The sequence below is a fragment of the Squalius cephalus genome (assembly GCF_949319135.1).
Source record: "Squalius cephalus genome assembly, chromosome: 25".
Taxonomy (NCBI): Eukaryota; Metazoa; Chordata; class Actinopteri; order Cypriniformes; family Leuciscidae; genus Squalius; species Squalius cephalus.
Window position 1 is genome coordinate 15,507,625 of NC_137146.1, and position 27,634 is coordinate 15,535,258.

At 36.9% G+C, this 27,634-nt stretch overlaps 1 protein-coding gene across 10 annotated transcripts in view; it reads right to left on the reverse strand.

The window, feature by feature from the left end:
* The window catches only part of eya1 (EYA transcriptional coactivator and phosphatase 1), a 120,410-nt gene that overhangs the window by 23,507 nt on the left and 69,269 nt on the right, over window positions 1–27,634 (reverse strand). The window contains exons 1-10 of one of the 10 annotated variants that reach the window (XM_079863665.1): window positions 22,683–22,971; window positions 15,570–15,697; window positions 14,968–15,033; window positions 13,073–13,150; window positions 11,046–11,112; window positions 10,537–10,682; window positions 8,906–9,028; window positions 1,930–2,012; window positions 1,364–1,550; window positions 66–208 (exon numbers count right to left, since the gene is read on the reverse strand). In XM_079863665.1, coding sequence (XP_079719791.1) covers window positions 66–208; window positions 1,364–1,550; window positions 1,930–2,012; window positions 8,906–9,028; window positions 10,537–10,682; window positions 11,046–11,112; window positions 13,073–13,150; window positions 14,968–15,033; window positions 15,570–15,693 — 1,017 coding nt within the window. In that variant the 5' untranslated portion in view covers window positions 15,694–15,697; window positions 22,683–22,971. Of the gene's footprint in view, window positions 1–65; window positions 209–1,363; window positions 1,551–1,929; window positions 2,013–8,905; window positions 9,044–10,536; window positions 10,683–11,045; window positions 11,113–13,072; window positions 13,151–14,967; window positions 15,034–15,569; window positions 15,698–17,091; window positions 17,108–22,682; window positions 22,972–27,634 lie in introns of those variants that run through there. The other 9 variants (XM_079863661.1, XM_079863663.1, XM_079863664.1 and 6 more) reach the window with 9 other exon arrangements.

Here is a 27,634-nt window from a genome sequence, read left to right on the forward strand (position 1 = left end):
TGGTAATGAATTCTATCACTGCCTTTCCAGTCAGATACACTGAGAGAGCGGCAGTGGTCCAATACCTCAAGGTCAGAGTCAGGAGGTGGGGACGGGTTATTGTTCCTCCTTCCCCGGCCACGTGACTTTCCATCCGAAGCTCGGCGCAATCGATCTGATTCTGAATCTTTAATGGGCGTTGATGGACTGTGGATTGTACTGTACTCTCCTGCAAGGAAAAAAGAAAGGCAAAAAGTATATCAAAAGAGGAAAATAAAAAAGGCTTTCACCTTCACATTGTGGCTGGATCCGTTTACCTCATCTGTAGCTGCTGCCCACATGCTCTAATATCATGCTGTTTATCTGATCTCCTTATACCCTAGATACCATTTCAGCTTTAGTTATGGCAATGGGGGTGTTATGCACTATATCATCGTTTCTTAATTTTGGGTTTACAAGCTTTTGGAAATAAAGGCATGAATGAAATACTGCATATATATTATAATAGTTCGGTCCTCGACTTTGATTGGCTGAACATCATTTCAATAGTGCAGATACATAGTCCAACATCTGAAATGTTGCATCGTTTGTATCTGACTGTCTGCGTTTGCAGCATTCCAGAGCAAAATAATTAAAACAATAAAACTAAAATTAAGTATTTTAAATGCTACATCATCATAATGAATATATATTTATAAAAATACAATTTATTATAAATATATAATATTATAATATATTTTTATGAAATATAAATGTATAAAATTATTTAAAAAAATGAGATATTAAATTTTTTTTAAATCATTTTCAAAGATTAACTTAGATGACAGCACAGGTAATCTAAATGTACTCACAACAATACTGATATTAAGATACAGTGATAAGCTACAGAAGTGTCACATTGTAAGTAAAAACATAGAAAAGTGGAAAAGTACTGGCAATTTTCTGGCAAAACTTTTCCTTTAATCTCCGGTTTCATAGACGAGGCTTAAGCTAGTCCCATACTAAAATGCATGTTTGAGCTGTCTTAACGGAAAGCAACTTGCACTGACACATCTTAAAATATATCAGTGCCAATGTTTTGTCTCAAAATGCAGATCAGTAATGTTTTTTTTCTAAGGCACATTTATAAAAGCTACTTAAATGCCCTAATTGAACTATAGCCTAATCCTGGCTTAATCTAAGCCCTGTCTGTGAAACCGGGCCAATGTGTAATTCAAAATACAGGAAAATGTTTTTTGAAAAATCATTGCGGGGAATTCCAGTACATTTATGGACTTATTTTAGTGCACCACCAGTGTTTAGTGTTTCAAAATCAGCCAATCACATCTTGTCTTTGCAGCAACTTTTAGGACTTTTTTTTTTATCCCAAACTGAACTCTCTTACCTGCCGGCGGCTCTGAGAGGGCCTGGCTGGTGATCGCTGATGGAGGTTCCTGTAGGGTGTAGGTGGCAGTGGTGGAGGGTGTGGTGGGGCTGGTGTTGTTACTGGTCATGTATGGAGAGGTGTAGGGGCTACTGTTGTAATACTGCGCATACTGAGTCTGGCCAAAAGCTGGGTAGGAGGGGTAGTCCTGCAGAAAGACATCAAGGCGGTAATGTGAGATAGCAGCACACAACGCTGCTACTTTACAGCGCAGATTCCAAAACGTAAATGTGAACATATGTCTCCTGTGTGCTACATCTGGACAGCGATCTGTCTTCACTTTTTTTCCCCTCTGCTCGTGGCATAATTCATACGCGAAAAGAGCAAGAGGTAATCCTTGCGTACAGTGGTCGAGACATTTAGAGTGATTCATATCATGTGAGTAATATGCGAGCGTACACATGTTCTATAAAGACTTACAGGAGGAAGGAAAAAAAATACAGAGCACATGTGCCAAATGGAGGAAATACAATTTCAACGTGTGCTACAGACTAGATAGTCAGAGATAGAAATTCAATTACAGCTACCTGTTGTGTACTATTAAATCCAGTTGAGTTTGTGAGGGAATTGCTTCCAGCGTACAGCCCTGAAGTTGTTGTAAAACTGCCTCCTACAAGAGAAAGAGACATAATGGTGAGAAATCACAATGCAAAACACACAGAAAGACTGAATCAAATGAGGCTCTGGCGATGTCTACATTAATCAGGATACTTTTGAAAACAGTGTTTTCGTTTTAAAATGTTCTTTGTCCAATCACGCTCTCCAAAAGTTTCTCGTCCATACTGAAACATCGAAAAACACTTAAAGGGATAGTTCACCTAAAAATTAAAATTCTGTCATAATTTACTCACCCTCAAGTTGTTCCAAATCTTTATGGATTACTTTCTTCTGCTGAACACAAAATAAGATATTTTGAAGAATATGGGTAACATATTATGGGGAAAAAAAAATACTACAGAAGTCAATGTGGCCCATCAACTGTTTGGTTACCAACAATGGTCAAAATATCTTCTTTTGTGTTCAGCAGAGGAAAGAAATTCATACAGGTTTGGAACAACTTGAGGGTGAGTAAATGATGACAGAATTTTCATTTTAGGGTGAACTATCCCTTTAAATCATATCACTGTGCATGCATAAAACATAATAAAATCTCACTGAGATGAGACAAAGAGACAAGACATATTAAAGTTCTCTATTCTTTTGGCACAGTCATTTTATTAGTAAAATATCCCACCACTTACTAATGCGTCAAGGTTGCACTCTATTGCCTTATGGTCTAAAATGCAATTGTGTAAATCTTCTTCCATATTCGCAGAAATGTCATATGAAGATTGTACAAAGTGAAATGTATCATTAGCAACACTGAAACTGAATAGAACACAGCAGAGACATAAGGCCAATTCACACCGCACAGACAAACTGCAAAAAAACACATTTTTGGGGTTTGTCAGATCTGTCCTGTTGAAGGGGACAGTTATTTTTCATAAAATTCTAAATCCAACGGTCAACTTGTTTGTTGGCAGTTTTCTGTGTGGTGTGAATTGGCCTATACCGGTACAAGCATGCGTCACCGTTTTGCACAATCCACACTACAATGTAAAAATGGTGTTTTCAAAGTTATGCACTTGGGAAAGTGTCTTCAAAAAGCATCTTCGTCCTTTTGCAGGACAAAAACTCTGCCTCAGTGTGGACAGAGAGCCAAAACTTAGAGATAATTATGCTTTTCAAATGTATCCAGATTAGTGTAGACACAGCCTTTGTTTGCAACTGATGTAAAAGACATCGCTCAAAATAAATGACATTTTTAAATTGAAGATGGGGGCTGAGCCAAGCATGACCTAAAGACAAAGCCTTGCAGGTACTATAGGGGCATGAGGGATTGTGTATGTGTGTGTGTGTGTTGGTGGGTGGGATATAACAGTGGCTCTATCTTTTCTCTCTCCATATCAGTGATTGGATCTTTGCTGATGGTCGGAAAGAAAGAGGAAAGGGGGTTGGGTCTATTATTTCATCCATCGCTACCTTTACAATGACAGACACAGTGCCACTGTTGTGACCGAGGGGGAGGGAGATGGGAGGTCTTTCTTACCTGACATCCTGCCTCAATAAATATGCATATCTGTCTTCTTTTCAAGCTGCTCAAAGAAGCACCTTCTGGGTAATTAAATCTCTCTATGGAGAGATAGCATCTAATGACTTAATAACATACATGACATGAGTTATAGGGGCCGGGACAGCCTGGAGGTACGTTGTGTTTCGAGGTGTTTCTTGGAGTCAAAGTACTCAAATCACATTGAAATTCTCAAGGGGGGGTATTCTGGGTTCAGTACAAGTTAAGCTCAATCAACAGAAAATTATTTAGAATTGTCACCCTGAGTTACAGTGAGGCACTTATAATGGAAGTGAATAGGGCCAATTTGTAAACATTAAAATACTCACTGTTTCAATAGTATAGCCATAAGATGCAAGTGATTTCTGTAAATTGCTTACTAATCACGACAACATAACCCAAAACCCCCCAAATGACCATAGAACAGTGTTATGCTGTATGCTGTAATATTTTCATTTTCATTATATATATATATATATATTTGTTATTTTGTATGTTGTTTTGTCATTTTTATTAGTTTTTCTTAAATTTCTATTTAGCTTTCAATCAAGTTTTAGTTTTACAAATTGTAGTACTTCAAATTAAACTTATTTTATCACAGTTATTTGCAAAGGCAACATCTCTAATTTTCAAGTTTTGTTTTATTTCATGATTATTTCAATTAACAAAAACAATTTTAATAGTTTTAGTTTTAGTGAATTCTAACAACCCTACTGTAGAAATGATAACAACTTTACAGCTGAAGAGATTCACAGGTTTCAACAGAAGAAGTAAAAGCTTCTTATTTATTTTAAATCCTACAGAAACGGGAACCCTTCACTTCCATTGTAAGCGTCTCATTAACCTCAAAGTTTCTTTACAGAAAAAAAGGGACTGCTTATCATGTATTGAACCTGGATATTCCTTTTAATCAGTTTTAGCACATTTTCCCAGAAGTTTTCTTTTGCAAACTAACATAACCTGCCGATAAACTAATGAACACAACCTGCTGCTAAGAGTTGTGGGTAACCTTGGAGTCATCAGTTATCTCTTTTACAGCATTCACAACATGAAATGGGCACAAAATTAACTCAATGTGTTTAAATAAAAGGGTAACTGTACAGAAGCTATCAACAACAAAAAAAAAAAACAGAAGCACAGTCTTTCATCTTCTGGAAAATGTGGGTGGGGGGTGGGGGGGGGGGCTTCAGACTATAACAAACATACAACAGCTTTACTTGTGGACTACTGTCTGGCTCAACCAGCAAGTTTGTTTCTTTTGTTCCAGTTTTTTCTTCTTCTTTTTTTCTGTTAAATAACAGCAAGAGGTGCTCTAAAAGCTGTTGACTTCCTCTCCAGACTCAGGCCGTCATTTAAAGCGAGACGCATCAAACTCCCATTGCACAACAAATTAGCTAAATCCACAGTTCAAAAAGTCATAAAAGCCAGGACTCGTAGGAAAGCAGTTGACTCCAGAGAGAGTCCGGAGCCACATAAAAGCCAAGCAAGACCCCCTCCGGTCCCAAAAGAATGACTCCATGCTGGGGAGAGGCCTGGTTTTTCCCAGGGGCAAAAAAACTCCCCCATTCCTCCCCCTTCTCCGCTCTGTCTTGCTCCAGTTAGTTCACTCAAGACGAGACACTGGCTCTCCTTATGGCCTCTCCAATTGGGAGTCCATTTGCTGTGCTTGATCAGTCCTCTTGCCATGGGCTATGTCTATCATCAGTGCACAATATTTGTAGCAGAAGTTTTGTAGGCCTCTCTAGGGAGCATGCGATCAAGTCCAGATGGGCTTCTTTAAAAAGCAGTCTGCTGCTCCTCTCACACGGTGTGCAGAATGGAGGGAGGCACAATTGTTGCTGTAATTATCATCTACTTTTAGTGAAAAAATCAGCGAGACATGCCCCTCTCTCGCTCTACTCTTGCTTAAGAGCCGTTATGTTTATGAAAAAGGAAGCAAAGCTCAAACAGGTGTGAAACTGGAAAATTGAGTTTCAAAAACAGTGAAATGCTGTCAAGAAGATTCATAGATGTCATAGAGCGAATTAAAGCTCAGCTAAATTACAGAAAATGTATTAATTAAAGCTCATGCTTTTAGGTTTCATTTATTTATATTCAGATTAATTCAGACAAAAAATATGTATTTATATTTATTAATGTAAGATCATATGTAAATCAGTATATTTATTTTTATTTAGATTAATTCAAAAACTTTTTATCTGTATTAAAGCAATAAAGCTCCTATATACAGTACATGTTTTAAAATAAGTCTCTTCTGCTCACCAAGGCTGTATTTATTTGATCCAAAATACAGCAAAAACAGTAATATTGTGAAATATATTTTTTTAAAGTTAAAAAATTTGAATATATTTTAAAATGTAATTTCTTCCTGTGATCAAAGCTGAATTTTCAGCATCATTACTCAATTCTTCAGTGTCACATGATCCATCAGAAATCATTCTAATATGCTGATTTGCTGCTCAAGAAATATTATTATTAATATCAATGTTGAAAACAGTTGTGTACAATTTTTTTCAGAATTCTTTGATGAACAGAAAGTTCAGAAGGACAGCATTTATCTAAAATGCCTTTAATGTAACTTTTGATCAATTTAATGCATCTTTGCTGAATAAAAGTATTCATTTCTTTGATTTCTTTCTAAAAAAAATATCTCACTGACCCCAAACTTCTGGATGGTAGTGTATAATGTTACAAAAGCTTTCTATTTCAAATAAATGCTGTTCTTTATAACTTTCTGTTCATCAAAGAATCCTAAAAAAAAAAAAAAAAAAAAAATCAACACTGAATGATTTCTTGAATAATAATAAATGTTTCTTGAGCAGCAAATTAGCTATATTAGAAAGATTTTTGAAGGATAATGTGACACTGAAGACTGGAGTTATGATGCTGAAAATTCAGCATTGCGTCACATGAATAAATTGCATTTTCAAATATATTCAAATAGAAAAGAGTTATTTTAAATTGTAAAACAAATATTTCATTTTTTTACTGTATTTTGGATCAAATAAATGCAGCCTTGGTGAGTAGAAGAGACTGATTTTGAAAACATGAAAAAATCTTACTGATCTAAAACAGTAGTGTACAGTATATATAAAATTACTTGATATCCAGATTAATGAATCAAAGGAAATAATCACAATATCTACTGACAAACACAATAATTATACATTTTTGGCATAACGGTAAATAATGTAATTGACATCACAAGAAGTAGCTTTACAAGTCAATATATTTGTTTTATTTCCATAAAATTGAACAAAAGCCTGATCACTGACACCCGAATTTTGATACTGTCAGAGTGTTCAAATTACCATATTATCGCACTATTTTGTGATATTTATGATAATCCCACAATATGTGACCACTCCAGACCTCATCATTTTAAGCCAGGAAGGTTCTTCTGTGTTACATTTCTGGATCATGATCAGAGAAAGCCAGTGCTGTTCCATTAGACATGAAAGAGCACTGTAAAAACATTAATTTAATTGTATTCCCTCTGACAGCTGGGTGCAGGCTCGCTCTACTAGGGTTATGGGACAGCAGTTGGTATATCGTATAATGGGGGGTCTACATTTGGCTACCGTGTTGAGACTTTTCCTCTGAGTCCAGACCTGCCTAATCGATGAGGCACAGAGAGGAAGCCAATAGAGACAGACTGGCCTGGTTAATGGTCATCTGTCATCTGCTCTTGCAGTTAGTGGCTAATGTGTTTATGGCTGAATGGGCTTTGAAAGGAAAAGGGAAAAAGGAATTTTGAAGAATTTTGAAAGACATGGTCTTATATTTGGAAAAGAGCTGCGTGAAGATGATCATCCGGTTTGGAATGACACAAGGGTGAATAAATTATGGCATAATTTAAATATTTGGGTTAACTATTCCTTTGAGAATTATTCATACCAAATTTTTACTCTACATCCTTATGCATCGCTTTCTTTTTATTTTTTAATTTTTTTTATTGAAGGAAGAACAAAGTGATGTATCACATACATAAAGAGTTTAACAATACTCCTTGTTTTTACAATTTTTCCCCTTTCCCACAACCCACCCACTGATATGCATCGCTTTCTACCAGGACTTTTACGTGCTTTTCCCAAATAACGGAAGTGACCTCGACGTCCGGGTTAGCGGTAGCATAAGCCATCAGGCAAGTGTTATTTAAATAAACTCCTGATGTACTTACAAATTTTTCAATGCCTAGTTTTATAAGTACAGAACCTATTTGTACTACTGTATAAGTTTGGTACCATTCTAGGCATTATTAGTGGGGTAATTTACGAGATACATCCTTGGATCCATTAGCGCCTGCACTAAGCCATTCAGCTGATATCTCTAAATAAGCTGTAACTTTAATAATGTTCGACCAAGGGAAAAAAGGCTTCTGGGTGGGTGTTTGGCTCTGAACCATCCCTTTAACATAACATTTTTAAATGAAACAAAACATCTCTACAAACTCCTAAGTCCAAAATATCCTATTGCAATGAGCATTCAAGTGCTTTTATTTGACAACTAGGTTGATTTTTTTTTTATCATCTGGTTGCTAAACAAGGTCCTTATTCCCAAAATTATTCCAAAAATGTCTCAGATTTGGTATCAGACACCTTGTGAATAGATTTGATGCACACTTTGGGTTCTATACTTTCATGACATTTAGTCTTATTGGACTTGAACGGTGTGAACAGGCCTTTAAACTTCTGCGGTCGGAACAGGGTAACACTTACAACCCTAGTGTTGAAGCAGCATCAGCAGAAACAGAAAGTTTCTACTTATGAGGCATGGAAAAGAAGCTTCCACAGACCACATATGTCACATTATTTATTGTGAGATGCTCTGGAGAGATTTCAAAAACATGGAGATGTTTCTACTGTCACACATTATTTGGAGATTAGAGAGCTCAAACTAGCACTAACTGTTGGAGGCCCGAAGGAAAACACTAGAGGGAGAAAGACGGGAGAAATGGAACGACAGAAAAAGACTGTTGGCTTTGGAGCTGGGACAATGTCTCAGAAAAAAACCCCCAAAAAACCACTGGGTGGCAGGAAATTTGCTTGATGCACGTTTAATTCCCAGCACGTAAGTGTGACTTCCATGAACTGACCTCAAAGACGAGAGCACTTGAGAATGTACATGGCCAAGTGCGAAGGAGAAAAAGATTGGTCTTAAAGAGGAAAAAGGGATTTTTTTCCCATCTGTGTTGTTTCTCTTCAGGCTTAACGCAAAAAAGACTGTGTCCAACTACAACCTAATAAAACCATCTGCTCGGGGATGTTATGAATTGGTCCGTGTCTGCCATTAATTGTGTCCTCTTTTGAAGGGGGCCTGAGAGGAATCACGGCTCTATTTTGTCGCTCCATTGGGAAGAGCAAAAAGGGAAAAGAGAAGAGGGTGATCCTGACCTTGCATCTGGTAACTGTAGGGTGCTTGTCCCGTCTGAGGCGTAGAGAAGCTGGAACTGTAGCTGAGGAAACCACTCTGGCCTGGAGACTGGGCCTGGGTCAATCCACCCTCTGTCTTGATGCCTGCCCACAATGGACCTAAATCAGTTAGTGACACCAGAGCAGTATGATGCACAATCCTCAGTGTTACTCTTTCCACTTCAATCAAGAATGAAAGATAATGGTGGCTTGTTTCGCACAGGGCCATGGTTCAAGCAACCTTTGCATTGAAGAGTTTGGGCCAAACCCAGCACAGATTTCCAAGAATTTGCTGGTCGGAGTTAAAACAAACCTGTTTTTTGATTAGATTGAATCAGGCCCAATGAAGGTTTGCGTTTTGCTTCCACTCAAACAAACATGTGAACTCTCGGGAGCATATTCAAGATTGTTCTACCTAAACAACATTATCTGTGCGCATATTTTCGCAAAGGTTTCACAACGTTCAAAACCCTTGGAAAAACATTTCTAGCTTGAGTTGGGTTCAGTGTGTGCACGATGAACTGAAATCTTTATATCTCCCATATCTGTCGAACTAGCATGAAATTAGCAACTGTCAGGAGGAGTCACTGAGTCTGCAAACGCAAAACAAAAGGTCAGCAGAGTCCCAAGTTTCGACTGAAGGTGGGAAAGGGAGCTACTAAGGGCTGAGGTAAGCGTTAGCATAATCTTGGTGATCAGTACATTGTTAGCTAAGTTTTAGAATGAATCTTAAAGCTACATGCTAAGTATTGAACTAAATGCTAAACTGCGTCCCATTTTATGACTTTCAGTTTAATTAAATGCATCAAAGGAGCCAAGAAACATTAAATATTGGCCTGTTTTCACCAAAGGAAGGAAAGATCTGAAAAGTGAGGTATGCACAATAAACCTGGTAGTAAGGTTTAAAAAGTTAGGTAATGTAATGTTCGCTAAGTAGACTAGACATAATTGACAAAAAACATGAAAATGTTTATAAAGATGTTCAAATTTCCATCACTGTCCATAAATAAATTAAAATACATTTGAAAAAATGACCAATAATTCTGAAACATTTGCACACCTTTTAATAAAGTTTCCATCATTCCATATCAATGTATTGTATTGTATTTTTAGAGTATGGCAGAAAATACAGAAATGGGTCCCATATATGGGTCTTCAAATTAGGTGTATTTAACTACTATGTACTAACATTTGAATTAATCATTTGACACAATGCACTTATTATGTACATACATCCTTTTACAGAGTATTTTTATTATTATAATTACCTGCATTTAATTACATCTGTAATCAATTTCTGTAATTACAGGTATGATTACACTTTTGACCCTTCCTTTCTTTTTTAACCCACCCTTTCACCACCAAACCTGTCCCTAAACTTATCCGTATTCCACCTCAATAGCAGCACAAATGTTTTGCAATACAACATCAATGCAATAAGTACATTGTAGTTTTTTTTTTTGGATGCAAGTACATAGTAGTTAAAGACACCTAATATAAAATGTGACCCAGAAATGTTTTGTAAGGGTTGGAGTTCATTTGCTTCATTTGAGTGAAAAGCAAAGCCCAACCAAAACCTTTAAAGCATAGAAAAGAATAATTGAATGAGTTACCATAGGCTGGAATCCCATAGGGCTGGACTGGCTGAGAGTACGTGCCATAGGCAGCAGCCTGCTGCATTCCTGTGGTGTATTGCGTCTGTCCGTACGCGGCCATATTTTGGGCGGAAGGAGTCGGAAGAATGTGTGGATAGGGTCTGCTATTTGAGAGCAAAGTAAGAGAAAAGGGAGACGTGTAGTTTTACCCAAAAGCCCAAATCGTAAAATTTGCTCAAAGACAAATTCTGTGTGATTCTGCTACTTAATCATAAATATTTGGCCAAGCTGTGAAACGGAGAAAAATCTAGCCATTAAGCAGCTGATATACATTGCGAAAGAAAAATAAATCACAAGGGAAATTTTCGCAAGATAATAATTACAACAGATTTTGGAATATGCAAGCTGCAGACATCAATGAAAACAAAGCAGCCGGAGAGTCCAGAATCTGGCAGAAGGATCTAATTAAAGGCCCAAATGAAGTTGGATGCTGCTTATTTTTTAAAGAAAAATAAAAGAAGCCTTACTTGGAAGGGTAAATCTGGGGAGAGAACTGGTGAGTTTGTCTTGGGCTGAAGCCACTGGTTCCAATGGCTGTGGAGAGTTAAAAAGAAAAGAGGCAAGCACATTCAAGCATTAAAAAATAAGGCAAATATTATTCTTTGCCAACAGAACTTCTGGAATCCAAGGAAACAGTAATTACATTGCATTACACTATTTATTTCACTAACCTTATTTTAGGTTGATAAATTAAGAGCAATAACGAAGTAAAATAATCAGGTAATATGGGAGCGTTTTTCTGCTGACTTGTATACATAAAAAAAAAAAAAAAAACTACACAGGATGGAAAGGCCTAGTGTCCACAAACACGCACACACACAGAGCTGGGAATGATGTATAGCTGTGCACACTGGAGGGTTTAAAGTGGACTGTACAATGAGAAATCATCAGGCCTGATTGCAGGTAAGTAGTACACATAAGGAGCCTTCATTAGACACATACCGGCCCTGTGGTTCCCAGCCCTTAATGATGGTGTGGAGGGCCATTCAGTTAACTCACACAAACACCACAGAGCAACATGAGATCTTTTGATGTGCCAGTGAATGCATGGCTTAAGTCTGGGAACTTGCGCTCAAACTGTAATGCCCTTAAAAGGCACCTTTCACGGCAAACAATATAACATGAAAAAAACCTTTATATCAAATATTGGATTTCAAATCATAACTAAATAATTTATTATTATTACAGTAATACATTATATAACACAATTATTTTTTATTATAGAAGATTATTTTTTATTGTTTAATTTAATACTGTAATATAAGTGACACTAAAATACAAATAAATAAACATAAAATAAATGTCATTTTCTAAATAATTTATTATTATTATTATTATTATTATTAATTTATGTTTAACAACAACAACAACAACAACAGCAATTATAATAAAACAATATATAAAGAAACTTTTAATTGTAAGTATTCATTGTAAGTATTCATTTTTTTATTTTATTATAATTTTTTTTATAATCAAAAAATTTATAATATTTTTTTTTTTTTTAATTTTTATAATCTAATAATATTATTAAGCTGGCTATTGCCATTTATAGATTGCTAGATATCAGCCTAGGTCCTTTGTGCATTCCCATTTGTAGGGTTTGGATGTCTTTCTTTGGGGTGAAGGTATTACGAATATTGTGCTTATCTTGCCTTTTGTGAATAATTGTCTGTGACATCTAAAGTAAGGTCTAGTTAAGTAGCTCTTGCTCAATGTAACTGTATTCTCAGTGCCCTGAATACGGGGCCTTTTCCACCACACTTCAGCACCTGGTCTGGGCAAACACCAAACCTCTGCTCAACTGCATCCCCTGAGTATAAAACAGTCTCAAATGACTTCATTTCATTCATATTCTCAGAGATAGAAGTCCGAGCCATGATTTATATGAGTCTAACATAAAGGTATCAGGTACTTAGTCAAATAGGTAGGGAAATAAGACAAATTAGCAGGAATGTAATACTCCATGAAGAGTTTTTGCATTTGCTTAGTAAGTAATGTGAGGAGTCTATAACATGGAGTAGATCTATCTAAATTTGTATGCGCAAGTTTGAAAATAGACCATTGAGAGTATAACGTTTTTGACACGGTGCAAGCGAGCTGTTTTTTTTTAGCTCCAAAATGTTCAGTTAAGTTTCTTAGAAATAGAGTAAAAACATCAATCAATTTACACTTCACGTCTCACAGTTATCGAAATTAAATCTGGTTCAAAGTTCTGCGGTTTAGAAAGACATTTCACAATTTAGGAGACTTAGTTTTGAAGCATGCAACTAAAAGTGTGAGGGCCATGGGGACGGGGTGTCACTCGATTAGGGCCGAGAAGGGGGCTGGGAGGGTCATAACTCAACACCTGTTGGCATGGGAACTGAGACAGAGCCTCATGCTACTAGAGCCCAAGCCACAGGGACACTTCCTGGGCCTCTGCTTATCAGTAACCCATCTCTGGGATCATCTCCCACCAGTCAGCTCTACAGCTTTGAGTGTGTGCGTGTCGTACCTGATCCTGAGAAGCTGTCTAGAGAGCCGTCTGCTACAGAGGTGGCGATTTCGCTGCTGCTCATTGGCTCTGTTTTAACTGCAAACAGAAGGAAAGCAGAGCATTTGTGGCACAGCACTACCAAGCACTATCTGTTGTCAGTCACACTACAGGCAAATGCCTCTCTGCTTGTAAAATCAACATACTTAATCTCAAGGTAATGTGCAAATTTAAAGCATAGCAGAAAAACAAACTTCTGTAAATGTCAAAGTGCTCATCCAGATGGTTTCATTGGCTTACAATGTGAAAGGATCATTAGGAGGTTGGGTTTTGTAAGGGTGTAATGAACTGGGGTTTCTATTGAGATGATAATAGAGCTTTCAGGTTTCGACAGTTCTATCCTAGCTACCTCAGAGGAGAGGCCAACAATTAAAGCTAATCTCTTCTACAAATAAGACAAGGACAATTCCCTTCCAATACACACAGCTCTGGTGTTGATTTAAGGACAACAGTCTTATTTAAATGCATAAACCTCTCCAATCTACTTCTGACAGAATGACATGAAACAATGTTCAAAAGTTTGGGGTCAATACGTTTTCTTTTCTTTCTTTTTTTTTTTTTTTGGAAAGAAATTCAAACAAAATATTTTTATTTCCAATTAATGCTGTTCTTTTGAACTTTCTAAAACATTTATCAAAGTTCCCAAAAAATGACTAAGCCGCACAACTGTCTTCAACATAATAATAAAATAATAACATAAAAAATGTTTCTTGTGCAGCAAATCAGCATATTATGTGACACTGAAGACTCGACTAATGGCTGCTGAATATTTTAAAATGACTAAAAATTATATTTTAAATTTACTGCAGCCTAGGTGAGCATTGGAGACTTACAAACACTAAAATCTTCCCAACCCCAAACTTTTGAAAGACAGTATACATATGGTTGTTGTTTTTTCTTATTATTATTAAGAGTATTACTTTTTCTACATTGAAAATTGACCTTTTATTTAATGCCAACTGATCTATTCTAAAGGGTTAGTCACTTGATTTCTTACCGGAAGGGTTTTATGTAGCATCAAGGGAAAACAGGCAAAAAAAGGTGGAATTTAATGGCAGGAATAAACTGTGGAATGCATGGACGTGCAGCATAATTGATATGTCAAGGCAATGCATGGTGTACAAAAAAAGTGTTTGACCCAACCGCTCGAAATACAATGAGGGCAACCGGGAGACGATTTCACAGCGTTTAGACAGGCCCGGATCTTTGAAATGAATCCATCTCTGTCTCAGGAGGGGGTGGGGTGCAGGTTTACATTTATGAAAACAAAATTCTCTATGTGGGTACAGAGTCATGCCCACTGAAATCCCTCATGTCTGAGGTAGCCATCAGCTTGTCATGTCGAACATGTTGCAGCTATGCTCTCCCTCAAAGGAACACATGTCGATGGGGAGCGGTTTGAATACGTACCAACGCTCCCCCCACCCCTCCTTCTCGAAGGGATACGGGAAAATAGTGGCACGGCACATGCAGAAACTAGTGCAGTCAAGTCTTATCACATACCACACATAACCATAAAACCGTCCTGCAGAACATCAAATAAAAAAGCTAAACGCACATTACGCGTGCCCACAGCTTTACCATTCATTGACAGAATGGAATCAAAGCCAAAAAGTCTCAAACCATGCTTTCAACAGATTCACCATAACACAACACAGAATGCCAAACAAGAGTCCAAATGAAAGGCACAATAGTTGAAGAGATGTGAGCACATCAAATTGGCTTTTCACATTCGTGAATGTAATCAGATTTGAAATGTTAGGATTGCCTCAGAGTGAAATGACTATAAAGCGTGTGTAGTTTCACATATGACGCCAAGTATTGTCCTTTCATTGTTTCGCCAGAACTGCACAAACCTGCAGCGGACTGTGAACTAGAACTTAACAACCAGTCAGCTGTGGTAAGCATAGTGATGTTATCACCTATAGGGAGAAAGAATGGGACAGGACACATGACAATCTGCACTGTCACAGGTTGGGGCTTATCACTACAGAAATGGAGAAAAACCACAGTCAAGATTACATTATGTAAACTACTTCAGAGCTGAATAAAATTCTTATGGGCTGTAACATGATCTGTGAAAACACAGAAAGATCTTCAGTTTATATAGTGCACCTAAAAGTGCACTGTTGCATAAAGAAGAATTTATTTAAAAATTTTGAATTAAAATATTACAGCAATAAAGTTGAGGTCAGGGAAACAGATTCACATATATTAATTATTAAGAATGTTAATGTTTGACCAGATTACAATAGCTAAATTGGAGTATAGCCTATAAATGGAAAGACATGGCAAACATATTGCATATCCATCAGAGCAAAATATATTAGATGTTTAACACAGATCTAACTTTTCACAAGAGCATAAATGCTATATAAAGGGAATGTGCATGTTAAAAACAGTGTGCTGTAGCACAGTAATGAAGGTATAAGACCAACGGGATGCTGAGAAGACGTACCTTCAGTGCCATTTGGTGTCATGGAATTGTTATTTATATGTGAGTTGTCGATGTTGGGACCGTTCGGGGACTCACTGCTTCCACTTACTCGGCTGTGTGGACTAGCTAGATCCTGCATTTCCATAGACCTGAGAGGAAGAAACACACAGACAGTCACATGCTATTGAATGACACACGCCCACACACACACACACACACACACTCAAACTAATCAACAGGACATCTGAAATATGAGTGCTCACTAAAATAAATATTAATGAACTGCATTTACTAAAAAAACAATTAAATAATACACTTTTAAAATTAAAACATATAGGCTAATACATACAAATATGTCTAACCACATTATTGGCAATTATTTTTAAGTAGAATATTTTTTTCCCCATTTTAGCTATACATTATGAACAACATACAATTACAAAATGACAGCAAAAAATAATGATGATAATAATAATACGAATAATTATTATTATCATTTAAAAAAACTACATTAAACAAGAACATTCCAGCAGCTCTCCAGAGAAATACGCTTAACAAGGACCTTCCCCTGAGGCACATCAAATGACATTTGACACAAATTTAACAATTAATGAGACATCTGATGATTGATTGACTTTCTCATTTTAGGCATTAAAAGTTAACCACCATTGGCCCCTTAGCGCACGCTGCAATTTTCATACGTTCATTTCCCCCAGCGATCTCTGATCTGAAGCAGCAAGAGCCGGAGCCGTGTGAGAGAGATGTGTGATTGCGAGGCCTCAAACCTCAACGAGAGCGACTGAAGAGTTCACTAAAGCATGCTGTTTGCTCTGGCGAGCGTCTTAATTGTTTCTTTGTTTATGTACCGAGGGCCACGCCACTGAAAACATTATTCTACTGGCTCCATCGCAGCACTCGCGGGATTTTATTATGCATAGCAAATGGAAGGTCAGGCCAGTGTGCGTCTGCGGTCGGATGTATGTTACGGGTGTTTGTGTGTGATGTGAGCGTGGCCGCAAAACTAAAACACACATCAGTCTTCAGAAAAGCATTATTGCGCTAATTGCGCCAAAAACATTATGCCTTGCGTGCCGCTCTGCCAGAATCAATTAGGAATGGTCGTGTCCCTGCTATCAACAAACATTTGGATTTTTATGAATAACAAAGAGGAGGAAACAAGAAACGTTTTATCAGCGTAGATTATCATACCTCTTTTTCTTGATCGGCTATAAAATATCCGTTACAGCTGGTCGCAGTTAAAACAAGGGAAAAATAATCCATGCCATGGAGATGTTAAAACTTGACTTGCTTTTAAAAATAACGTCAGTTTCTGACACAAACCGTATTTGTCAAATGTTTTCCTTTTCTGACACTCCTAAATCCCTCTGTCCTGTTTCTTTCACACTTCCAGCAGTTTGCAAAAACTTCCAGACACTTTCTCCAGAAGTTCTGAGCGTTTCAACGCTGAAAACCGGTGCACTTTGCTAAACAAGTGGTTGCTTTTCAGTGATGCTGCTGGCAGCAAATCAAATCTCCCTCTTACCTGAAACTGGACGGACCTCAACCATCTGTCAAACAGTGTTTTTCACCCTCCCTCTCTCTTTTTCTTTCTTTCTTTCTGTCTTTCTTTCTTTTTCTTTCTGTCTTTCCTTCCACCTGCCAGGACCCTAAAAACAATATCGCTCCTTGTTATTTCAGCTCAGTGTCTCTGTAAAGAGCCATCCGTGACACAATAGACGTTGTCTGAGAAAACATTTTTGTTATTCTCACGCAGAATGGGAAGAGAGGAGTCGGTGGAACAGAGAGGCACATTGTCTGTAGGCTCAACCCCTCCACCGTTGTTTCCTCCTTCCAGGTCTTCCCTCCTCCCGGCCGAATGACGGAAAGGTGATTCATCATTGGTCTACGACAGCTGCAAACTGGATTAGTCCTCCCCCAATCAACATGCAAAGCGGCTTAGCCAAGGTAAGCAGGAAAGGGAGGGGCGGGTGTTTGGGGGGGGGTGTTTTGGGTGAGCGAACTGGGGGCGCCTGCTTGAGGTCTCTGCCGCTGTTGCCTCTGGAAGTGTATGGGGGGGGGGGGGGGGGGGCTGTGAGAGATGGGACTTTGTTGAACAGAAGCTAGTCAAGCATGACACCCCTAGCATCTTTCATCTGCAATTGACACTATCTGAAATTTATCTACACTCCCTCTCCAGGCACACTGACAGTTCTTAATGACGGTCAGGGGGATGATTGGGACTTCGCCTGAGGGTTTAGGGAACACCGGACCACTATAGATACCATCCTGTACAATAAATCAGAGTGGAGTGTATTGAGTGCATCTTGTACAATAAGTTGAATTAAAACATTTTGAGTGCATTGCCAGCTATATAACAACTTTGGATTTACATACAAAACTATCAAATATTATCTTTATATTGTAACATTATTCTGATATAGTAATCATTATGAGCACAAGTTGTAATTGCTGCCTAACACGTTTGTTGTGTCTGCTTACCTGAATAAATGACATTAACTATTAACATTACATATATAAAATTTTAGCTGTATATTTCTGCCACATGGGCATTACTTTGACACTCATCTCTGGCTGATAACAGAATATTTATTAATTGTTAAAAGCACTGAAAAAAGCATTTTCTGTAAAGCTGCTTTGATACAATATGTATTGTGAAAAGCACTATACACTGTAAAAAAAGGTTGCTGCCTTACATTTTTTAAGTTCAATCAACTTGGATGTTTAAGTCATTTCAACTTAAATTACATTAAATTGACTTAAAAAATGAGTTGAGACTTGTATAACTTGAAAAAAGTTGAAAATTGCTTAACTTATTTTTTATGAGTTAAAGCAATGTATAAACATATGTTGTCATAACTTATTGATCATATTTTTTTTACAGTATATAAATAAACTTGAATCTTGTATAATCAGTTGGAGTGGGCCGTATAGGGCCATATATGTTTAATTTGACACTTCAAATGCCACTATCACTCGTATTTTTTTAGTCGACAATTACGTTTTGCCGTCCACTTCTGCACTGATACCTGCGGCGCTATTTCCCAATATCAGACCGGAGCCGAATTGTTGGATCTAGGTCACAGTGATCCGGCCTTTCCACCAAAAATGTCTGAAAAATCCCTGCATGAATTTTTAATGCTGGGCTGTTTTCATGATGTAGTAACCCGAGCTGTTTGGTCTTGGTGTTTTTTTCGCCCCCCCCTCTTCTCACAATGGCCGAGTCGTGATGAATAATGGTCAAGTTTTTCAAATTTCTCTTTCGGTCTTCTTTCTCTTGACCCCGTCTAGTCACATTAACACACTTTCGTGCCCTAAAGTCGTTTCTTACATCATCCGAAGCTTGGGAACATTACTTTGGCTTTCTATAAAAAGTTCAGCACAAGTTGTTTCATTGCAAGAAAAAGGGAGATGAAAGAGAGAGAAATAAAGACCTTGCCACGGCTTGCGTTGAACGCCCTGAGCTTACGAAGCATTACGCATACCGGTCTCACGGCAGAGCCCCTCATCCAGCAGGTGATTTTCACCAGGTGAACAGGGAGGGGCTGGTGGGTTTTTAAAAGCAATAACAAGCCCTTGTCCTGTACTGCTAAATATTTATTGTTTAAACAAAAAAAACGAAAGAAGTGCATTCAGCATCTTTGATGTGTGCTTGAATTCAACCTGAACTGAGCTGTCTTTGAAGCTCTCAGGAACAAAGAGCTGCGTTGGAAGTGTCATCAAAAAAGCCAAACTCGCTTCACTCACGACTGTTTGCACGGCTTTTTGTCTCGCTTTGCTTATTTCAAGCGCTGCGTTTCCATCGGCAAACACCGCCGGGCTTTTAACATTGATCATTATAGAGCACGCGGGCTGTCTGAGCCGCTCTGGCACGGATGAGATTCACCTGAATACTTAAGCTCTGATGTAATAACACATATTAATAACGCAATTATTATTGCATTTATCTTTTTGTCAAATATATGAGGTGTACAATTTAGGGAATAAGTCAATCATATTTTTCAAATTCAAAAATTCATAATGAAACGGTTTATCCTGCTTGCTTTCCAGCCACGGTTTACAAGATTGTAATTTTATAAGGCAAGACATGCATGTTCCTTTTTGAATTTCATAGATTATGCAAAACATGTGTTGTAAGTTTCTAGTTTTGAAAAAAACAACGCTTTAATCAAAATAACTTTAAAACAACTAATCCCAACTTAAGCTGGTCAGCTGAATCCACATGGTGGCCCAGGAAAAATAAATCCACATGCAAAGAATGTCGATGTAGACAACAATTGAACACAGATGTGACTAGAATTAGACACAGTTTACAAAATGCTACACTTCACTGGACTCTGTGAGCATAGAGCAAAGAAATGTGCACCACCAACAAAACACTGATTACCATATATATATATATATATATAAGGACAGAATGAGAAATGTGTCTATAATATCAGGCTTCATTTTATTGCAGACATGCTTTCAAGTTTTTTTTTTTCCCCTCTGTAACTGAATTATAGATTTAAAATTGTGAATGTACTGAAATACTAATAATGCATTAATAAAGTGTGACATGAAAACTGTTCACTCAGGATAATCAATATGTATTGATACATGAGGCCCATAATATTAATTATCAAATTACACATTTATGCGCAAACGACTTGGACACATACTTTTAATTTTTCATTTAAACAAACCATTTCAACTTTTAGAATTTTGTGTAATTAAAATGTAAATTCCGAACACATGCTGTGGTTTGTTGACGTGCAATTTGTCCCTTCCATTTTGTTCAGTCTGACATGAAGCTCAAGCGATGGACAGCGCAGCTACATTAAATCTGTTAATTCTGAGCTCTTCAACCCCTAAATTATTTCCAGAAGTCCGTCCGCTTTGAGAGTCCATCAGAGAAGATTTAAGGTACACATCTGATCGAATTCTCCCAACCGCAGTAACAGAGAAAAAAAAAGCGATCACACTGCGAACATGTAAATTGTTACTGAAAACCATTACGTTTTAATGCATCCTTTATTTTATTGTTTTCTCGGCTTTTAATTTTGCATTGTAAAAAGTCTGCTCTACAAATTAATTTAATCTTAAAAAGAAAAAGAGAAAAAAACTAGAATAAAAACTGATTTTTATTCTTGGGTGTTTTCATGTTACAGTATTTATTCATTTTCCGCCCATTTTCTTTTATTCACTATACTAAAACCTGAATCTACACAAACATCCAAAAGCAAAAAAAAAAAAAAAGCAAAAAAAAAAAAAGACACTCAGGTTTAGGTTTAGCTCATCCTCTGCTCTCCTGCTTAAGTAAACGAACTCCTTGATTACATGTAAACAAACACAAAGGAATTGTGAATGTAGAAGAGCCGTGATCAATTGAGCTTCTCAGCCCTTATTTCCTGCTCCCTGAGCGGCGTTTTCCTGAGACCAACAGTGGCATGTTAACAAAATAACATTCTACTGTATTTAGTAAACAGCTAATCGCCACAAACCATTTCCGCTGTCTCTATCTCATAAACAGTGGAGCGCAGCAGTTTCAATTAACCCTGTGTCTTTCACCGCGCACCGTTTCCAGCTCGGCCGCACACACACGGAGCGCATTGGGCCTTCGGCAAACAACGGCACGTCGCGAGGCTGGACGCATGAGGGCTTATCGGAGAGAGCTTAATGCTGTCAAACTTATGCCTTATTAAAACAAATACAGTGTGTAAACAGTCCAAATCAAGCAGCACATTATGAGCTAATTAGATAAGCAGGGTTATTGTGCGAAAGGAACACAGAGAGGGCGGCTGGAGGCAACACAGTGCTCACACACTCCGGAAAAAAAACAATGCGAGTCGGAGAAACAGCTGCCGTAGAATGACTTTTCAATTATTAGAACATAAAAGCATAATTAAACGCCATTTTTTTGTGTTTATTTACTGGACAAAAAGTGAAACAAGATATCTGTTTTGAGAAATATTTAAGTCCTGCATAATTACGCATTTAACCGCACAACACAAAATGCTGGACACTAAAAGAAACTGCAACTCCGGATAGAAAACAACCCTTCCAAAAATGTACGGGGTGTCTTGGTTGTGGTGGCCGTCTGCCGATGTCTTACAAGACAGCAATCTGCCTGTCTGTCTTCCCTAAAACATTCCTCCCTGCAGCAGATGGCATTGGATGTCAACTGCTAAAACTGAACTGGTTTTGTTTTATTCTGCCAGCTGAATATAATCTTGGGTTTTACTTACTGGATGGAAAATTATGGAAAACTTTATTATCTTAGACCTAAAATTGGGTCATTATTTACAATGCAATCTCTTATTTCAGTGCCTCGTACACCTGTTTTAAAGTACCAAAAAAACGGTGGTTGTCACCTGAGGGCTCAGGAGATGCAAAAAGGTGAATTCGAAAAGGGTGAAGGTGTGAATCAGGTGCGTAAGAGAGAGACAGAGTCACTGGGGATTTAAATTTGAGCGGCAAACAGCGACATGATGCTTTTAGAGCAGTATTAAAGACTTTAAACTTAAACGCTGTTGCTGAATTTTATAGGAAGTTATATGTTAAAAAAGACTGAGTGTATTTATCAGAAAATTTAAATAAAATAGAAATTTGTAGGAATGTTAACTCAACATACTATAAAAAATATAGCTTTTTAAAAAAATATATGAAATACTTATTTATGACCTTTTATAAATATGTTTTGGAAATTGTCAAGTCAAAGTATACTACAGCAATTTTCACTTTTAGGCATTTTGCAAATTGCTATTTTAGTCTTTTATGAAATTTAACAAAGTTAACACTATTGAGGTTTTAACAGTAAATTAGGCAAAGTTTAAAAAAAAATATATTTGGTAAGAGATAAATCGCTAATAACTTTGATAGAATAATTTGTCAGAGGTTTCAAATGATTTTAATTTTGTCATTCAAAAAACTCCTTAACTGACGTTCATAAAAATATCAAAAGTTGTGATTTCAAAAAGATGTCTCAATTTAATCTAGACCTCGATTATGTAAAGTTAAGACACACAGCTGCATTTAGCCATGTTTAAAACTGACATAAAAAAGTTTAGCACGGGACACGTAAAATAACATATGTGGAAGCAAAGACCGTTAAAAGATAATCAAAATAGTACTCACTACAATTATGGTAGAATCCTTGCACTTTTTCTTTTATTCCTCCTTTTTTTGCAATCTTCCGTTGAGTGTCTATCTGTTCCACAGCAAATAAAGAACTTAAAAAAAAAGAAAAAAAAAAGAAACTTCTCTCTGAGTTGACTTTAAATGCGCAGATTAGCGATAAAAGACAACTTTTTTCTTTTTCATTTTAAGGGTGAAAAGTCATGGAGCCCCGTGCTAGATCTCAAGAGACAGACTCCGAGCAAGAACGAGAGTTGTCCGATTACTGCTGCAGGCAGTGACTAGCTAGTGTCTGAGGAAGAGAAAAAAAAAAGAGAGAGAGAGAGCTGGTTGAGAGAGCGAGAGGGAGAGAAAGAGAGAGAGGGAGGGAGGGAGCATGCAGTTTGAAAGCGCAGAAAGTTCCTCGCTGCTCTCTCTCTCACAGGAAGACTTTAGTTTGGAGGAGGCACTGGGGAGTTTTCTTCACACCAGTCCTCCATATGTCATTCACTCACAGCTTTAAGCAATATAGCCTTCCTCTAGATTGTATCAGTGATCCTAAGACAATGAAACGGCAGATCCTGCATGCATCTCTGCTAGTCTGCTGGATCCCGTGGCTCTGCACACACACAGCCCAGGGGCACAGCTTTTTTCTTTTTCTCTCCTGTTTATTTTTATTTTCTTCTTTCCACAAACCGGTTCTTTTTTTGTGGTTGATTCTTTTGTGGTTTGTCCCTGACAAAAGGATCCTAGTAGGTATGCATTAAGTAAATATAGTTTGTAAATGACGGAGCTGATTTTATTGGAGCAAACTGGCTCGTCCGATCAGCGTTATAGTGGAAGCCTTCCATCAACAAGTAGACCTCTCACTGCTGTTTGCAAGGTAATGACTGCCGTCTGTCTGCTCCAGCTTATTACTTCATTTGTTTCCAAAATGTACCTTCATCCCTCACAACGGAATACTACCAAACGCAATCTATTACATAAAGAAATACATACATATTCAATACATTCAAAAATGTCTCAAATCTCAATTTACTAGACCTCGATTATGCAAAGTTATAGTATATATTTATATAAATAATACACATACCTGCAAACTACAAATGTAAAGTAGATCTCAATAAAAAAAAAAAAAGTACCGTATGTACTAGCCTACATAAAAAAAATTCAAGTAAAAATTTCAAATGTTTAATTTACCTATAGAATTATAGATGAAAGTTTACATTTTCATAGGAACACACAATGTGGAGATCATATTGTCAGATACGCTAATATTTATAAATGATAGTTTAATAAGCGTCTAAACAAATTATATAATGAACAAAAGCAGCATGTGCCTTATTTTATAGACATACAGGCCTATATTAAAAATATATCTTTGCATTCATCTTTTGATAGGCCCTAAAGACATAGTCCTAAATATCATTCTAAATATAAAAGAATAGCAGAGTCCACACCACAACAAAAACGATAACGACACAGAGAATGATATCGTTGGAATCACTTTCAGAAAGATTTTTTTTTCCAGCTGATGAACCATAAAACCATTGACAGTCAATCAGAATCCATCCTGCTTTGAAGAGCTCCAGCATTGGAAGTGGCAGACGACATAACAGCAGCGCGCTTATAATAAAGATAACGTTGTCATCCATGCTAATATCGTTATCATTATAGTTCTTGGTGTGAACGGCCCTAAAAATAAGCTAAAAAGTGGTCAAAAAGACAAACCAACGCTCACAAACTCATTTACACAACTTGATGATGTGTGATGTGATGAAATGAAATGGACTTGGCAGCCATATATGGGACAGCAGGTCAAACCTCTGCTGTCCTCTTCAGTATAAATAGACCCGAGCTTGACTTTTCCTCATCTAGATGTGGCGCACTACTAAAGCAGTTGTCATGCAAATGCACAGGCGTTTACGCTACAGATGTGCCTACAGGTAAAAGCCGGCGTTTCACATTACAGCCTGAGAAAATTAAATATATTGCATTTTGAAGAGGCTCTTGATAACTCAATAGACTAATAAATGCAGAGGGGATCTCAAGTAACTATTCACCGTAGCTGAGGGGTTTATACGCCAATCGAGTTATAACCCCCTCTCTCGCACATAAAATTAACTTTCAATGTAATTTTGCAGTTATTTTAAAATTGCACAGCATAATTATCCCAAGTAGTTTATGTCTCCCAAGAAAACACTTTCATTTCCCCCTAAGCAAAGGCATCATCGTCAACAGAAAGGTATGTTTCACATTACTGTACCATATAACTATAAATAGTTCAATATCAGGTGAAAGATTGCTTAGAATATTCAATAAGACTGAAATTAAAATTCTGAAAGACTCATTAACATGAATAGCAAAACTGAATTCATATCTTGGGAAAATAAAGAAGTTGATAGTTATATATATATATATATATATATATATATATATATATATATATATATATATATATAAGTACATTTAAAAAAAATATATACATATATATATATATATATATATATATATATATATATATATATATATATATAAATGCTGATCCTAAATCTGAGAGCCTTAAGGCTTTAACAGCCTTATTTTTACCCTAGACTTAAACGCTTAGCAAAACGCTCTTTAGAATTAGACAATCAAGCTTGCAATGTTCCTATTATGTGCCCGTGATGGACTTAACAAAGATGCATTGATAGTCCTAGACTGACATCAGTGCTAAAACATTACTTGCCAAAAACTATATCAGGCTAGAAATATGAGAAGTGGGTAAGATTAAAAGTGAAGCCGTTCTTTATTAAGGATTATCTTGATGGGACCCTGCAGTCTTACTGGGAGGCTGCAGAGATGCCTGCTTGAAATGTAGACACATGGGGGGATCTACAGTGTCCTGCGTTGCACTGGGGGTTATCATGAAATTATGTCACAAATGCATAATTATGCTATGATTCATGCTTTGCCCACAGCTGAGCCACTAAAAGCAACTGGCTGAAGTTGAGCTACTCATTACTCACTGAAGTAATTCAGCTGAAAAACAATAAATGAATGCCCTGATGGAATGTCATTATAGGTATTGTATAGCACAATTATACTTCTTTAAACTATGAGCAATACCTGCTCAGAGAAAATGAGAAAATGCACAGTGATTGTGATGCTAATAATGCTAATGCTATTAGACAACAAACTAAAATCACAACGTCACCGGTTGTTTGCAATCTGCTACCAAAGTGTTTACACAATGTCACACTTTGAGGGGATCGAGTTGCTTTTTCTGCTTGTCTCCCAGAGCACAAAACTCTAAAGCTTCCCCCAAGATACGAAACCTGAACTTCATTCTTTGTCTAATGAAAACATCTTTTTATACATTTTACACAATATTTACCAATACTTCTAACGTGAAGGGGGAAAAAATCTAGGCCTTTAAATTCACGTCCCTGATAGGTAGAGGATGGGAGAGTTGGATCTGTGGTGATTTTAATGAGCAGTTGATATTGGATATTTTCTTCATTCTTTGAAGCACTTTTGTCATAGTGAGTATATTTTCTGCTTTGAATAACTGAGCAACAATAACTTGTCTTGAATGACTGACAATGTAAAAAAAGACAACCAGGTGAAAACTGAAGCGCAATTTTCATGTGCTAAACTCACGCAGACTTGACTAATGACACCTATTGTATAAATCAACACTTCAAAATGAACATTTTACTATAATACTTCAGATAATTCAACAGTGAGAAACGCAAAGAGTTATTTACAGATCACAGACAATTTCATGACATATTTAGCAAGTGTATAAAGCCATATAGCACATTGTCTTATATATTATTATTCATAACAGCCAATGGCCCTAGTAGTTATTCATATGTAAATTAAAAGTAACGTAAACAGTAAAAAGTAATATATATATATATATATATTGTCTTATCTTTATTGTTCCTATTGCACTTTGTGGGCTGAAAAAAAAAAAGTGCAAGATATTCTTTGTGCAGTAAGATTATTTTTCAAAAGGAATTAATTAATTATTTTATTCAGCAAGGACACATTAAACTGATCAAAAGTGACAGTAAAGACTTTTATAATGTTACAAAAGATTTCTATTTCAAATAAATGCTGTTCTGTTGAATTTTCTATTTATTAAAGAATCCTGAAAAAAAATGTATCACGGTTTCTCCAAAAATAGTAAGCAACACAACTGTTCTAAACATTGATAATATGTTTCTTGAGCTTTGATTTCTCAAGGATCACACGACACTGAAGACTGGAGTAATCATCTTTGCCATCACAGGAATAAATTACATCTGAAAATATACTAAAATAGAAATAGTTGAACAATATTACTATGTGTACTGTATTTTTTATCAAATAAGTGTAGTGTACTGTATCAACATTAGTTTCATACCAGGTTTAGGTATGACAAATAAAAAGGATTCTGATTGTTAATCTGAAAAACTCCATCTGATACAGTTGCATTCAGAAAAAAATGATCAAAGCTAAATTCAAACACAACATACAAGACATTTTATGGATTATACGACTCCATCAGTGGGTGTTTTTCTCTCCTCCTGCCTGATCCCGCAGACTGCACCATCAATCTCCAAAACTACATTTGCTGATCCAACCTGCAGTGCTTAATCTCACTGTTAGAGAGGAGAACCAATCAGATGGAATCTGCTCGACAGAGCACCATGCCCACTATTCCAAAACCATCTTCATTTGACTCCGGGGCAATCTTTGATGATGATGACGAGTTGTCACCACAATAAAGATTTCGACAGCAGAGACAGATAATTTTAAAGCCCCCTGAGGTAAATTAGTAGCAAGCAAAGTGCTTTCAAGTGGTGAATAAAAGCTGCAGTGAAGCTCCATTTCTCTATAAACAAACATCCCGTTCATCTGCTGGAAGAACTAATGGAACTGAAGTATGTTCATATTCATGCCTATGAAATACAACTAGATTTCTCCTCAGAATAATTCAGCTG